This window comes from Phoxinus phoxinus, assembly GCF_949152265.1.
Source record: "Phoxinus phoxinus genome assembly, chromosome: 5".
NCBI classification, from domain to species: Eukaryota; Metazoa; Chordata; class Actinopteri; order Cypriniformes; family Leuciscidae; genus Phoxinus; species Phoxinus phoxinus.
Genome location: NC_136880.1, coordinates 36,281,079 through 36,293,953, shown reverse-complemented (window position 1 = coordinate 36,293,953; position 12,875 = coordinate 36,281,079). Strand labels below are relative to the sequence as shown.

The 12,875-nt window shown below is 36.7% G+C and overlaps 1 protein-coding gene across 4 annotated transcripts in view; it reads right to left on the bottom strand.

Annotated features, from left to right (window-relative positions):
• yeats2 (YEATS domain containing 2) overlaps positions 1–10,477 on the bottom strand; it is a 41,524-nt gene extending 31,047 nt beyond the window's left edge. For all 4 annotated transcript variants that reach the window (XR_013797817.1, XM_079613836.1, XM_079613835.1 and 1 more), the window contains exons 1-10: positions 10,348–10,477; positions 9,809–9,926; positions 9,608–9,705; positions 7,405–7,497; positions 6,451–6,678; positions 4,165–4,277; positions 2,435–2,596; positions 1,923–2,034; positions 1,371–1,415; positions 276–477 (exon numbers count right to left, since the gene is read on the bottom strand). Coding sequence is in view for 3 of the 4 variants with exons in the window: in XM_079613836.1 (XP_079469962.1) it covers positions 276–477; positions 1,371–1,415; positions 1,923–2,034; positions 2,435–2,596; positions 4,165–4,277; positions 6,451–6,678; positions 7,405–7,497; positions 9,608–9,705; positions 9,809–9,908 (1,153 nt within the window). In the remaining variant the exon portion in view is untranslated. The remainder of the gene's footprint in view (positions 1–275; positions 478–1,370; positions 1,416–1,922; positions 2,035–2,434; positions 2,597–4,164; positions 4,278–6,450; positions 6,679–7,404; positions 7,498–9,607; positions 9,706–9,808; positions 9,927–10,347) is intronic.
• Between the last annotated feature and the right edge of the window lie 2,398 nt (positions 10,478–12,875).

The following is a 12,875-nucleotide window of genomic DNA, read 5'->3' as shown; positions in this document are numbered from 1 at the left end:
TAGAGGGACTTTTAAGATTCAAATTAACAGATTTAATCAAGAAGTAATTTACACACATATAACTTCAAGAAGTATCATTAAGAAACAGCTCAAGCTGTTCCCACAAATACAACATGCATTTTCAAACAAGTGACTTGGGCAAGGACTGTATAATGAAGGTCTAGTCTTGGAAAAATACGTGTTTGACACAGCAATAAAGTGCACACATCCTACTAATCCCCTTAACTATTTGGAATCCTGTGAGTTGGACAAGCATTTGTGTATGTTTTGTCTACCTCTTTCTAAGCTGGGTTGATCATCATGAGGGTGCTGAGAGGGAGAGGAGTGTCGCCGAGAGCCCAGGGCAGCTGTGGAGGAGGAGGAGCCAGATCCCCCCACAAACGGCAGATGAGAGGAAGATGATGATGATGAAGATGAGGGGGCAAAAGGGAAGAAGTCATCGCCCATTGAGTTTCTGTGGAGCTCAACGTCCACTACCTTTAGGGAAAAAGACAGAGAAACTGAAAAAATGGCATTTTAAAGATATATCGGATATATTTGACACTTGCAATAAACATGGTCATTGCAAAATCATTTTAGAACTATAAAACCCCTGCACTCTCACTGTGTCCACATTAAAAAGTAATTCTATGCTCTCTGAGTTCTGTAGCTAAAAAAAACCTACATCTTTCATTAGAGTAAAAAAAATGTACCTTCTACACACCTTTTAGTACACATACTCTGAAAAATCATTTACACAGTTTAGCATTTAATTACGCTGTGGCATCATTTCTTCCGTTGTTATAAGTGACAACAACAATAAATCTTCATTGGACACATTCACCCATATTGTTAATTTACCTGTCTGACATTTGCATTCCCACACTAACCAGAACTTCAGTTTTGTGCTTTCCATCATCTTGAAGACTATGACATTTTCATCACTATATTCACAATTTAGACCTCGACTCTTCTTAGCCCATTTAGATAAGTGTGCTCCTTATTTATAAGTTGATAATTATCTGTGATAATTTGCAGCCACTTATACACAATAAAAATTGTATGTAGTTTTTTTAATTTAGTAGTGTCATGATGAAACTATTTAACATTACAGATATTTACATATATTCCACAGTTATTGACAATAACTGAATTTATACATCCTGTTAAAAACTTTATATACTGGTTTGTAATATTGTGTGGTTCTTCCTTGAGCATTAATGTATGTTTGTTGCCTTTTGTGATAGTTGTGCTATTGCAGGGTAGTACGGAATAAAAATAAAACTTTCTGACCTCTCTCATTTTAAAATAATAATAAAAAACATAATTATGTATATCTATGAGCACAGCTGTAGTTTCTTGTAAATATTAAGATACACTGTGAGTCTTACCGTTTCAGCTCCCAAAGTCTGTAAACCTGTGTATGTTCGGTCAAGCTGAGGGGGGAGAACAAATAAAAGAAGATAAATAACGGAGACACTAAAGAACATTCAACAGTCTTTGCTGTCAAGAATCTAAGAGGATGGTGGGTTAAGGGAAGTACTTTAATCCACAAACTTTCCTTTTGTCTTGACATCTCGATTCATCTCCCTCTATTTTACCTTTGTATTTTAACCTATAACAAAAGGGATTGTTGTGACAAGAGATAAAGGAGAAAGGAAATATAAACAGACAGAATGCTTTTTAAAATCGAGCATTTCACCCTTTAGAGAATCCAGCATAAAGTGATGGATTCATACAGGCATATTCTATTATGTGCGATTTGCACACACAAACACAAAAAATGGAATTTCAAAGAAATAGAGGGGGAGGTCCTCTACTGTTTGAATGTCCCACGTAAAAATACAAAGAAGGATAAAGAGAGAGAAAAGAAAAGATGAAAAGGGCAATGAAAGGGTTCAAAGAGAGTGTGTGTGTATGCAAGCGGTCAGTAAGCGTCTGACCTTTAGGTGGTGGATGATGTCGATACGCTTGTTCCGTTGATCTTTAAAGTGAATCTGCACACGGACAGGAAACTCTCCCCACCCTCGACGTGTTAAGTGGAACGGTGGCTCACTAAACACACACACACACACAGTTTAAAAAAAGTCTTTCTCTCTCAGAAGAGAGAAATAAAAGCACCACAGGGATGCATATAGTCTCCTCCACTAGAGGGCACTGCCTGTTCTGTGTTGATGTTGCTTGAAGCCAAAAAAACGAGCAAAATGAATCATCGCTAACAAAAGGAAATATGATTTTTTTTTTTAAAGAAATTAATACTTTTGTTCAGCAAGGATACAATGATCAAAAAGACTTGTATAAGTAATTTATACTGTTACAAAAAAGAATCTATTTCAAATAAATGTTCTTTTAGACTTTTTATTCACTGAAGAATCCAAACATGTTTTATCAGTTTCCTCAAAAATATTAGAAACAAAACAGAAACAATAAATTAGAGAGGCAAGTTAACACACACCTGACTTCCACAAGATCATTGGGCTTGTAGCTAGGGTGCAGGAAGAACCAGACCTTCTTCACGAAATGATCGATACTAGGCTCTTTACGAGAACCTCGAACATACACCATCCATTTATGTGTGGACTGATCGTTCTCCTCACGTTTATCAGGAGCAATATACCTGAGAAAGTAAACAACAGTAATCTAAAAATCAAACTCAAATAAATTTATAGTAGCATACACACAAGCTTTCACTTATTGTTTGGGTCAGAATTGTAGTTCACAATCACGATTTAGAGAAAAAAAAAAAAAACAGTATGAACCTCCCAGTAACTGTCTTTAAACATATTTTAAATATTTTGAAATTCTTAAAACTTTTCTTCAAGCTTCATTTTTGCTATGTATTCATTCAGTAGCAGGAAGGATAACAAGTCAGTTTTTTTGCCAAAGCTGTGAGTTTCTTTACAGCTCAGCGTGCATTGTGTATTTTCAGCTACCTGCCTCAGTAATGTGATTTGTGCACTTCATTTTAAGTTTCTCAGAAAAGAAAGTATCTGCTAAACACATAAATGTAGAATGTAGAGCTGTTTAGAGAGATGAACAGCTTGAGATGGTGAGTTTTTTTCAGCACACTGGCCCTAAAGTAAACAGTCTCATAAAGATCTTTAGTAGCTCTGCAGGCAGAAAAAAATGAGCTTATATTGTTGCTCATATGCAGACACACACACTTAGTGTCTCTCTCACATGCTCTGAATGAATTTTATGAGGTAAAGTAGATGAGGACTGTGTGATAATGCCGAATAAATGAGGTTAGATCGCTGCCTAGGGAAAGTTAAAGCTTTGCTTTTTGCCACATAGAGGTTTATTGGGTTTCTGAAAAATAATACTGAGATTTTCCAGAGAAAGTTATGCATTTAAAAATGAATACAAGCTCAGAGAAATAAACATGGTTTCTCATAAAAGCATTTAGCCAAATAATCAATGGCTAGCATTAATTCAGGACCTTTGTTTTGTTTGTTTTTTGACAGAGGAACAAGAAAATGATGGTTTGAAAAATTATTAAAATTAAAATTCTGTTATAATTTACTTACCCACATGTCATTCCAAATCTGGATGACATTCTCCTTAATTTATCAATCACTCTTTTCCATGAGATTTCAATGAATGGAGACTGTAGCTCTTCACTACAGATGTGCTATATATTCAAAGCCTTCTAAAGCCATACAAGGCCTTTTTTAAACAAACACCAGAATGTTTCACTTAAACCTTTGATGGCGTCATCAGGCGTATTTTGCCTTGGTATGATTATGACACTTCAGATGTTTCTCCTTTTGTATTCCACAGATTTAAAATCATATGAAAATAGAATGATTACGGAATGTTCCTTTTTGGGTGAACTATCCCTTTAAGGTTGCACTGCAGAACCGAGAATAAAGCGTCCTACTCAAGGGCACACCAGAATTGTTCAGAGAAAGAGCACAAACATCAGTGAACATCCCAGAGGTGCTAAATTCAAAACTCTCTAGCGCACAAGTGCAATAACAAAGATTTAGGCCATTAGCCCTCTGGTTGTTGGGATAAAGCTGATCTACACTACAAATGATCAAATGTTTTTTTTAATAATACAGGGTTCACACTACTAGTGCAAAAGTCAACAAGCTAATCTAATAAAATTGAAATTGGTGGTAATATGAAGCACTCTGATCTATCTGTGAAATAAGGGCAAAGAGACAAATAAAGGCTACATACTTGGATACGTTGCCCACAACAATGGTTTTCTTCATGTAGAGTCGAGAAGCCTCTTCTCCTGTAGTATGGTAAGTCACATGCTGCTCTAAGGATAATGGCACACCAAATGTGTCCTACACATGGGCAAGTAATAAAAAATTGTTACTGTCAAGTAATGATTCAGACATGTATTAAAAAGTTTTTTTAATGCATTAATTATGCCTTGTAATGCACCTTATAATGCATTGTATGCAGGGCTCCATATACTAACTTTTTTTACTAGCAACACTATACACTATACTTCACCCCTCACTGAACATTTTAGGAAATTGAAAATTTAGGGGCACACCTTAAATCGACCTGCAATGCAGTTATTCACATTTACATTTGTGTAAAGCACTTGAAAGTCAGTGATTTTTACTCTCAAAAGGTTGAACAAACCCTGAAATGAATAATGTAAAAACATTTGACTACTTCTGCCACAATGCCATTGTTACAGTTAGCGTTACTACATTAAATCCATGGTGAATGTTGGTGATTTGTGGACTGGAAAGCATGGCTTCCAAGTCAGCACTGTTTGATCTGATATGGCTTATAACAGAATTCTGCAATGAATTAAAATGTTTTTTCACTGAATCTCCCAGTGCTGTGTTGTAACAGTGTCACATGATCAAAGATCGGCCCACGATCGGCGCAGCTCAAACGAGTAGCACGATTTTGTTCCGCTTTAGTTTCGTTCACAGTTTGATGTTTCTCATATGCCAAAAAAGATCGCAGCTCTTATCAGTTGGGTAACGTAGTGGTGGTCACACCAGTGCGACCTAACAATTTAGTTTAATTTAGTCGCACCGGCAGAAAAAATGGTCGCAGTCTGGAGCCCTAGTTAGAGTTCTCAACGGGTCGGGTCTGCCCGACAAACCCGACGGGACCCGCGGGGTCGGGCCGGGTTCGGGTCGAAAATATAAGCAAATGACTCGGGTCGGGTCGGACCTCAGGCTTAATCTTTTCCGCTCAGTGAAAAAATAAAAAAATAAAAAATTAATCATCGCTGCTGTTCACCGTAAAGAAAGTCTGGCTGCTGCGTGTAACGTGGCGTGCATCATGGAGAGGGGTGCGGGCAGACCTGACGCCGCTGCGTGCACGCCTTTAGCCTGGAGAAGAAGATGGAGTTGGTGAAAAGTAAACTTGCTGCAGGTGAATTCACCATCGCTACTACAGGAGTGGGAAATCAGAGGTCTGGAAAGTGTTTGGACTGGTGCTGGATTCTGATGGAAATTCTACAGGTTATGTACAGCCCGCTCGCTGGCTGGGTACATGTTTGAGTTCTTTTTATTTATTATTGTGTGAAGATTTTTATTTAGACTAAGGCATATTTATATAGCCTATATTTATATATTTAAAGTTTATTGTTTCAGTTGTTTGTATTGTTAAAAGGCGTGGACATTAAAGGTTGATTTGAATTCCCGTCTGCTGGTCATAACGTGTAGCCTATGAGAAAAAAAAATACATGGCCGTCGGGCCGCGGGCCGGGTTCGGGCAGATAATTAATGTTGATGTGTCGGGTTAGTTCGGGTCCGGGCTTTAAAAGCCACGGGCCGGGTCGGGTCGGGTTGTAATTTTCAGGCCTGTTGAGAACTCTAGCCCTGGTATGGTCTCACAGTTATAATACTTATCTATTCATTGTTAGGCTATATCTTTAGAAGGTATAATGCATTAAAAACTTTGCCAAACTGTGCCAACTTCAGATGTAACAAGGAATCTGCAAATATTATAATGCGTTTTGACTTTGGCTAATTATTTATGAAAATATATTATGTATTATCTAACACATTGTGAATACCTTTATAATGCATTATACACAAAGGCTTTGTTACCAACGATTTGTTTATGCTACAGAAGGACACAAAATGTGTTTGATTTGTAAATAAATAAACTTGCATCATTGTGTACCTTATGTAGCAATTTGCTATCAACATTTTTGAGTCGTGTTGAATTAAAAGGCAAAGTGCTGTTTTTATACTACATTAAGCATTTTTAATTAGATTCTTCATAAATGTTACTTAAAATGTTATCAAAGGTTTGTTTATTAAATTATTAAGTAATCATAGAGGTCTTCGATTACTTTTCTATCTATTTTTCACATTGGGCTTAAATAAACACCCCTGAACTGTGGTAAAATCACTGTGACACAACCTTTGAGGTTTATTGAACTATTCTACTTCTAATAAAATGGTGTTTTGCAGCATTATTTCTACATTCTGAAAACCTATTAAAGCCTTATGTTCTGATAGTGTGTGGGCCACTAACCTTTCCTGTGTTTCTGCCGGGTCGTCGTTCAAGTGGAGCCCCATCCTCTCTCCCGCTGTCGGTCTCTCTCTCCCCAGCTTCCCCATGCTGGCTGAGGGACTCGGTCTCAGACTGGACCTGTGATGGCGTCTCGGAATTCTGGTTCAGTGGAGACGAGGAGCGGGAGGGGGAATCCAGGACGTGCTTTATGGCAGGGTGGTTAAGAACAGATGGGTCACTCTTAGTGGCCTGGAAGGAAATGAAATCAGTGATCAACTGTTTGGGCTTAAAGGAGCTTTCTACAAAGCAGCAACAAAACTGGATGTTTATTCATGTAGAATGAGAAAAACCAGAAATTTTTTGTTTTGTTTTTTTCACATTAAGAGAGCAAGAGTGTTTGCCCACTTCTTTGTGGCCTTAGTTCCAGCCGTATTTAATCAAATTTAAAATGAAGAACAATATATAACTAAGAAATATATAACAAATATATAACGGAGAAATATATAACTACCTGCTTGTTATTACATGAAGTAAAGTTCAAGCCTCTACTCATTTTAATCGAGAATACCATCTCAGCATCATTTTATGAGCACTGTTTATTCATATCACACATTAAAGTTAAGCTTTTAAAAACTCACAATGTACATTATAGGCTTAATGTACAATATTTTAATGATTAATTAAAGATGAATCACTGTCTGGCCATCTGAGATTTCAGTGTGGACCTAAAGGTTAGGATCATGATTTTTCGGTAGTATTAGAGAACGCAGTGTGTATATATCAGGAATTCCACTGTTGAATGACTTTAGGCTGATTTAACAAAAGCATGCACCATCGACTAACAACCTCATCGCTCATAGTAGGTCTGTCTTTAAATGTTTAAAAATTATTGTTCAAAATCAATTCTCCTATGGAGAAAATGAATGGGATGTTACTTCTGTTTCATTCTATAGACAAAATGTATCAACACATTACCTCAGGGACTTTAGGCTGGCCAGCATTGGCATAGTAGTTTGCAACAATGCAAGCTCTGAGCTTGTCCATCATTCTCCTGGCCTCATTCAGCCTCTGAAGAAGAAAAAACAGATGAAAATAATAACATTATTAATGGCAACATCAAAGTAAATATTTTTTCTGATCTATTTATAGTGATTAATATATTTTATTAAAATTTTATATTAATATTAAAATATTATATTTTTGTCCATACAAGAAAATCACCTCACTAAACCCATATTTAAACCACAAACAAAATATATTTCATAACCTTGTGAAGAGACATCTCATCACTTTTAGAGTTTTTTTACCTAAAGCAGCTGCTTTAACTTAGTCTGGCAATCACCAGACAAAGCTCAATCTTTTAAGATGCACAAGAGGCGTGATCAACGGGCATCCCACTAAACATTGGACGTCGGATAGATGTACAGATCATGTCTATATTGGGTCCGTCGGTCCATGACCAATTCTGGACATCTATTCAACGTTCAAAATTAGGTCCACTATTTGGACGCCCAACCATGACCCAACTTGGACGTCATATTGACGTTCGACATTTGACCTTTGAATCGTGTAATTTATTTGGACGTCTATGACAGGTGCAAGAAATTTACATGATTAATATGTAATATCTTTTTATTTACAAATATCGACATTGTTGTTAACAACACCGGGGGTGGTGATGGCGCAATGGATAAGACACATGCCTTTGGTGTGAGAGACCCGGGTTCGAATCCACTGTGAGACACCAATGTGTCCCTGAGCAAGACACTTAACCCCTACTTGCTCCAGAGGCGTGCAACCTCTGATATATAGCAATTGTAAGTCGCTTTGGATAAAAGCGTCAGCTAAATGTAAATGTAACATGATTAATACATATGAATACAGATTATTTATAATTATTTAAGATCATTTTCAAAAACCTCCAAACAAAGCTACAGGAAAATTAATACAACTTAATACAGCTTTCCTGTAGCTCAAACAGTAGAGCGTTGGCGCTTGCAACGCCACGATCATGGGTTTGATTCCCAGGGAAAGCAAGAACTGATAGGAATGTAAATGTGTAATGCAATGTAAGTCACTCTTGATAAGAGCATCTGCCGAATGCATAAATGTAAACGTAAATACATGGTACAGAAAACATGTCCTCCACCCTTTTGAAACATGGGACTATAGTTGTATAAAAACGATGTCTAAAATTGGTCTAAATTTGATGTTGAAAAGACATCCACAACAGACCACATTTGGATTATAAATAGCCCTTACACGAAGGTCCCACGGACGTCAACATTAGACGTGCGGTAGACGTCATCTGGCGTTACAAAACAACCCCTTCAGTGGACCGAAATTGCAAAGAAAAGACGTCACATTGCGCAGTGGGATAGTTCAAATGACTCTGTACACAATTGGATAGTCCTTCAACCAATCAGACGCGAAAACTGTACAAAACAAACGTGTTGGTTTGGAGCATTTATCAGCGGTTTGCAGAAGCAGCAATGGCATCGAGCGATTTTTGCAGGTTGTGCAAAAAAACATGAAATTGAGTGGTATTTAAACCCACTCGAGCTATTTGTTTGCTAAACTAAAGAAGCCATATGAGCATCGTCGAGAGGTTAAAAGGAATTTGATTTGTCGCTTCTCAATCGTCATCGTGTTAAACCCGCAAACTAACACTTTTTTACTAACAATCACTGCTAATGATGGGTGAACTTCAGTCCTTTCTTTGAAGCCTACAAAAGTTTATATTTAAATACTAACATGCAAATAGGAAACAAAAATCTGGAATACATTACACAACTTTTTCCAAGATTTTTGTCCGGACTTGCAAGTCTGGAAGATTCTACACTAGTTGCTGAATGTCAGAGCTTGCAATTGTATAATGCCTAGTGTTTTAAAATCCTTTCTGATTTTAAAAGTTGTGCGGTGTATTACAATATTACGGTATTGTTTCCTTTGTCTCAACTATGTTTTAGACAAGATACTTTGACTTTTAAATAAAATATTGACGCAGTACCCATAAGTGAATGTAGTTTCTCAGTACTTTTTACACCCCTCATTAAAAGTACTTTTGGCCTAACAAAACACTGCTAGCCTAGAAATAAGAAAGTTCTGTCCGGGAGTCCAGTCTAAATAGTTTTGAGACATACTGTAAAAATCAGGTGAGCGTTGGACAGACGATTACCTGCCCGATGACCTCGATCTCATGCTCTTTATTCTTCATCTCAAGAGAAAACTGATCCTTAATGATGGCATCAATCTTCTGCACTGCAGCATCACGGGCTGGTAAAAAAAAATCAAACAGGCAGAATACAAAATAACTTAAATCGCTATTAAGTAAACCACTGTGTTATACTTTACATCACTGTTAGGAACCTAGACTTACCATTCTGCTCCACCACTTTGCTCCTCTTGTTCTCCTGCACTTGAGTGATGTCCTCATAGTCAGGATCTTTGTCCTCTATTTTCCTTTTCACCCCAGACATGATCACTCATTGGCTGGACTGCAGACAAAGTACACAACATGACAAGTAAACAACAACTAACTTATCCTAGAGACACACAGGGGTTGTGTCTCAAAACTTAGTTAACGTTAGCTGCCTCCTTGATTTCTTATGATTCTCAAAAATGCGTCCTGGTTAGGCAACTTACTAGGTATTAAGACACATACCTATTATCTAGGCATACAAGTGTCATTATATTTCCTTGACAAACTGCTATTAGCTGTTGCAGAGGTTTAAGAATACGAAAAACAGAAATAAGACGCTGCTAATCTGACATACACACACACTAAGCTAAATAAAACAACAGCTTTTTAAGCAGTTATTGCAAAACTCTCATCACTGACACTTTACTAAACTGAGCAAAATGTGACGTAAACACGCACAAAAGTTGTAGGTGTGTTTAATAACACGTTAAACCTACGCTGAATGTGATGGTGAGATGTTTAAAGGTGAGGTGTTTAGCCGTTAGCTTCTGTAGGTCTCGCGCACAATAAAATCTCGCGCGGACACACGAGCTCGTGCATGGCGCGTTCCCGCTCAGGAAAGAGCGCAGCGAGCGCGCGGCCTGCAGAGGTTTTCAAAAAAGGGTCGAAAGCACGGAGTGCTAGGAGTCCTTGTTTAGAGCAAAACTGTAATAATTCAATAAAAAAATGCCTTAAATAATATGTGTAACAGTACAGTTCTATCATGAATAGGAAACAAATGTAATAATGAAACTAAATATTTTCCAAAATAATGTTTTTACAAATATATAATATAAATTGCGTCTTTATACAAGAAACTATTTAGATGGCCTTTAGATTTCAGTGTAAGGGTCTCTTGCATGAGGATAATCATATCTGGGTGTACGAAATATCTGAAAGGTTGAAAATCCCTGCGCTTTATTGAACCTGTACCTGAGCAAAGAACTAAAATCCGCCAAAATAATATTTTTTTAACTCTGCAAAAAAAAAAAAACAGTTCAACAACAACCTATTAACGCACTGACTATAACTTAAAATCCTACATTTAGGCTTTCAGTTCAAATTTGCCAGAGCAAATAAAAGATTTTTGATAGTGAAAAGAAATAGACTGTAGGCTATTTCACAGTAGGCTCATTTTTTTTGTTGGTGGTGGATCCAATCTGAACCTAACACATTCAAGAAGAGTTAGGCCATGCTATACCCGAGCCTGGCCAAAGGGTGGCGCTGAAAACCACATTTACATCAACATCTCACCGAGATGTGTCTTTTTGTAACATGTGTTTTTTGTAACTTCTCATGAAGTCTTTCATGAAGTCTTCCACTCCTCATTATACTTCCATGGTAAGCCTACATGTTAAAAATATGACATTTTTATCATACCATGTCCACTTATTTACAGTTTCACATTCAACCCCTTTTCCTTGTTTCTTACAATAACACCCGAGTCATCAGTTCCAAACAGTACAGATATCATCTCAGGGGCCATTCATCACCTGAGGGCCTTTACTTTGACAGAATTAAGATTGACAGAAATAACATTGCACAGGTTTTGAAGTCTCGTGCTTGTTGCTGGCCAGGAATGTGATCGTGAATGTCTTCTTATTTCCTTTCACAAACGACAACTTGTTAGCAAGTTTCATTCGTCACACCAGAGCAAACAAAGTCAATGTAATTTAGCCTCTATTCAGATTTTACAACGGCAGACACTTTTAACAATGGTAATTGTCTCAGGGCATATATCATTTAAACAGTCAGAAAGCTAAAAATCAACAGTGGCAAGAAAAAATAAAGAAGAGACCTTGAGAGGAATCAGCGCTCAGAGGAAGGTCTTTCTTTCTTTCTGTTCTGCCCTTTCGCTGATAATAAAATAAAAAGGTTTTAGAGGTCAACTTCAATAAGGAGAGCTGTCTCAACAGTACTGCAGAATACAGATTTTTAAAAATATATTATAATTAATATTATTTATTAATAGGCCTACATGTTATCTGTAGCCTTTAACTACGATAAAAGTATAGTACTCTACACTTTTTACAATATTTAAATACATTTCGTTTTTTAATTTCTTTATGTGCTTTAGTAATTTTATTATTATTCTTTTATTTTTATTTGATATTGCTATTTAGGTTTAATTGATTTTTATTTCCAAACTTATAGTTTATTGACAAGGCAACATTTCAACATTTCATTTTCAACATTGTTAGTTTTAGTTTACAATTATATCCTTGAACCTGACTTGCCTTGACAAGAGTATGAGCATATAACTTGGAAATCCTTTGTGGAATTTCCATAGAAATATGAATGTATGTTTCCTCAAGCCACAAGAATGAATGAGTTGTACAAACACAGAGCATTACAAAAAGTATTCATATCCTTAAGATATAATTATGAATATAAAATGACAACATACAGCAAATGGTGCATGAAGCACTTTTGCAGTTTTACAATTTAAGGTCTATAATTATATTTGGAAAATGTCCTGTGTTTTTTATGCTTTGGCTCAATTACAACTACAGTTTCATTCCAGATAAATGACGTGATGGTATTTAGGCTCTTTTAGATTTAACGTCATTTTGAGTTTCTATTGGAACAGGAATACCAGGATATACTTATTTCAACCATGACCACATGAAATAGTTTTAGCATATAATCAAATATGGCAAGGTTCATGTATTTGGTCTTGGTGGACTACATCTGCTGCTGCAGAGCAAGTATGGACTTGCTACTGCTAATATATACACAGACTCACTGCTGTAAGTATGTAAGATATTCTGCTGCTGCATAGACATAAATAAATCCAGTAGCAGATCTAGGCAGGTGGAGGGTTTCAGAGGAACTCTGATAATGCAGGACAGGACTAGCTTACAACAAACAATAAACCAGACTATTTAAATGTTGAGCAAGCAATCTCATTGGCTGCAGGATAAGCAGAAGCCAATCAGCTAGTGCCATGCAGTAATAATTTGATTGCAAGTAAAAGATGTGTCAA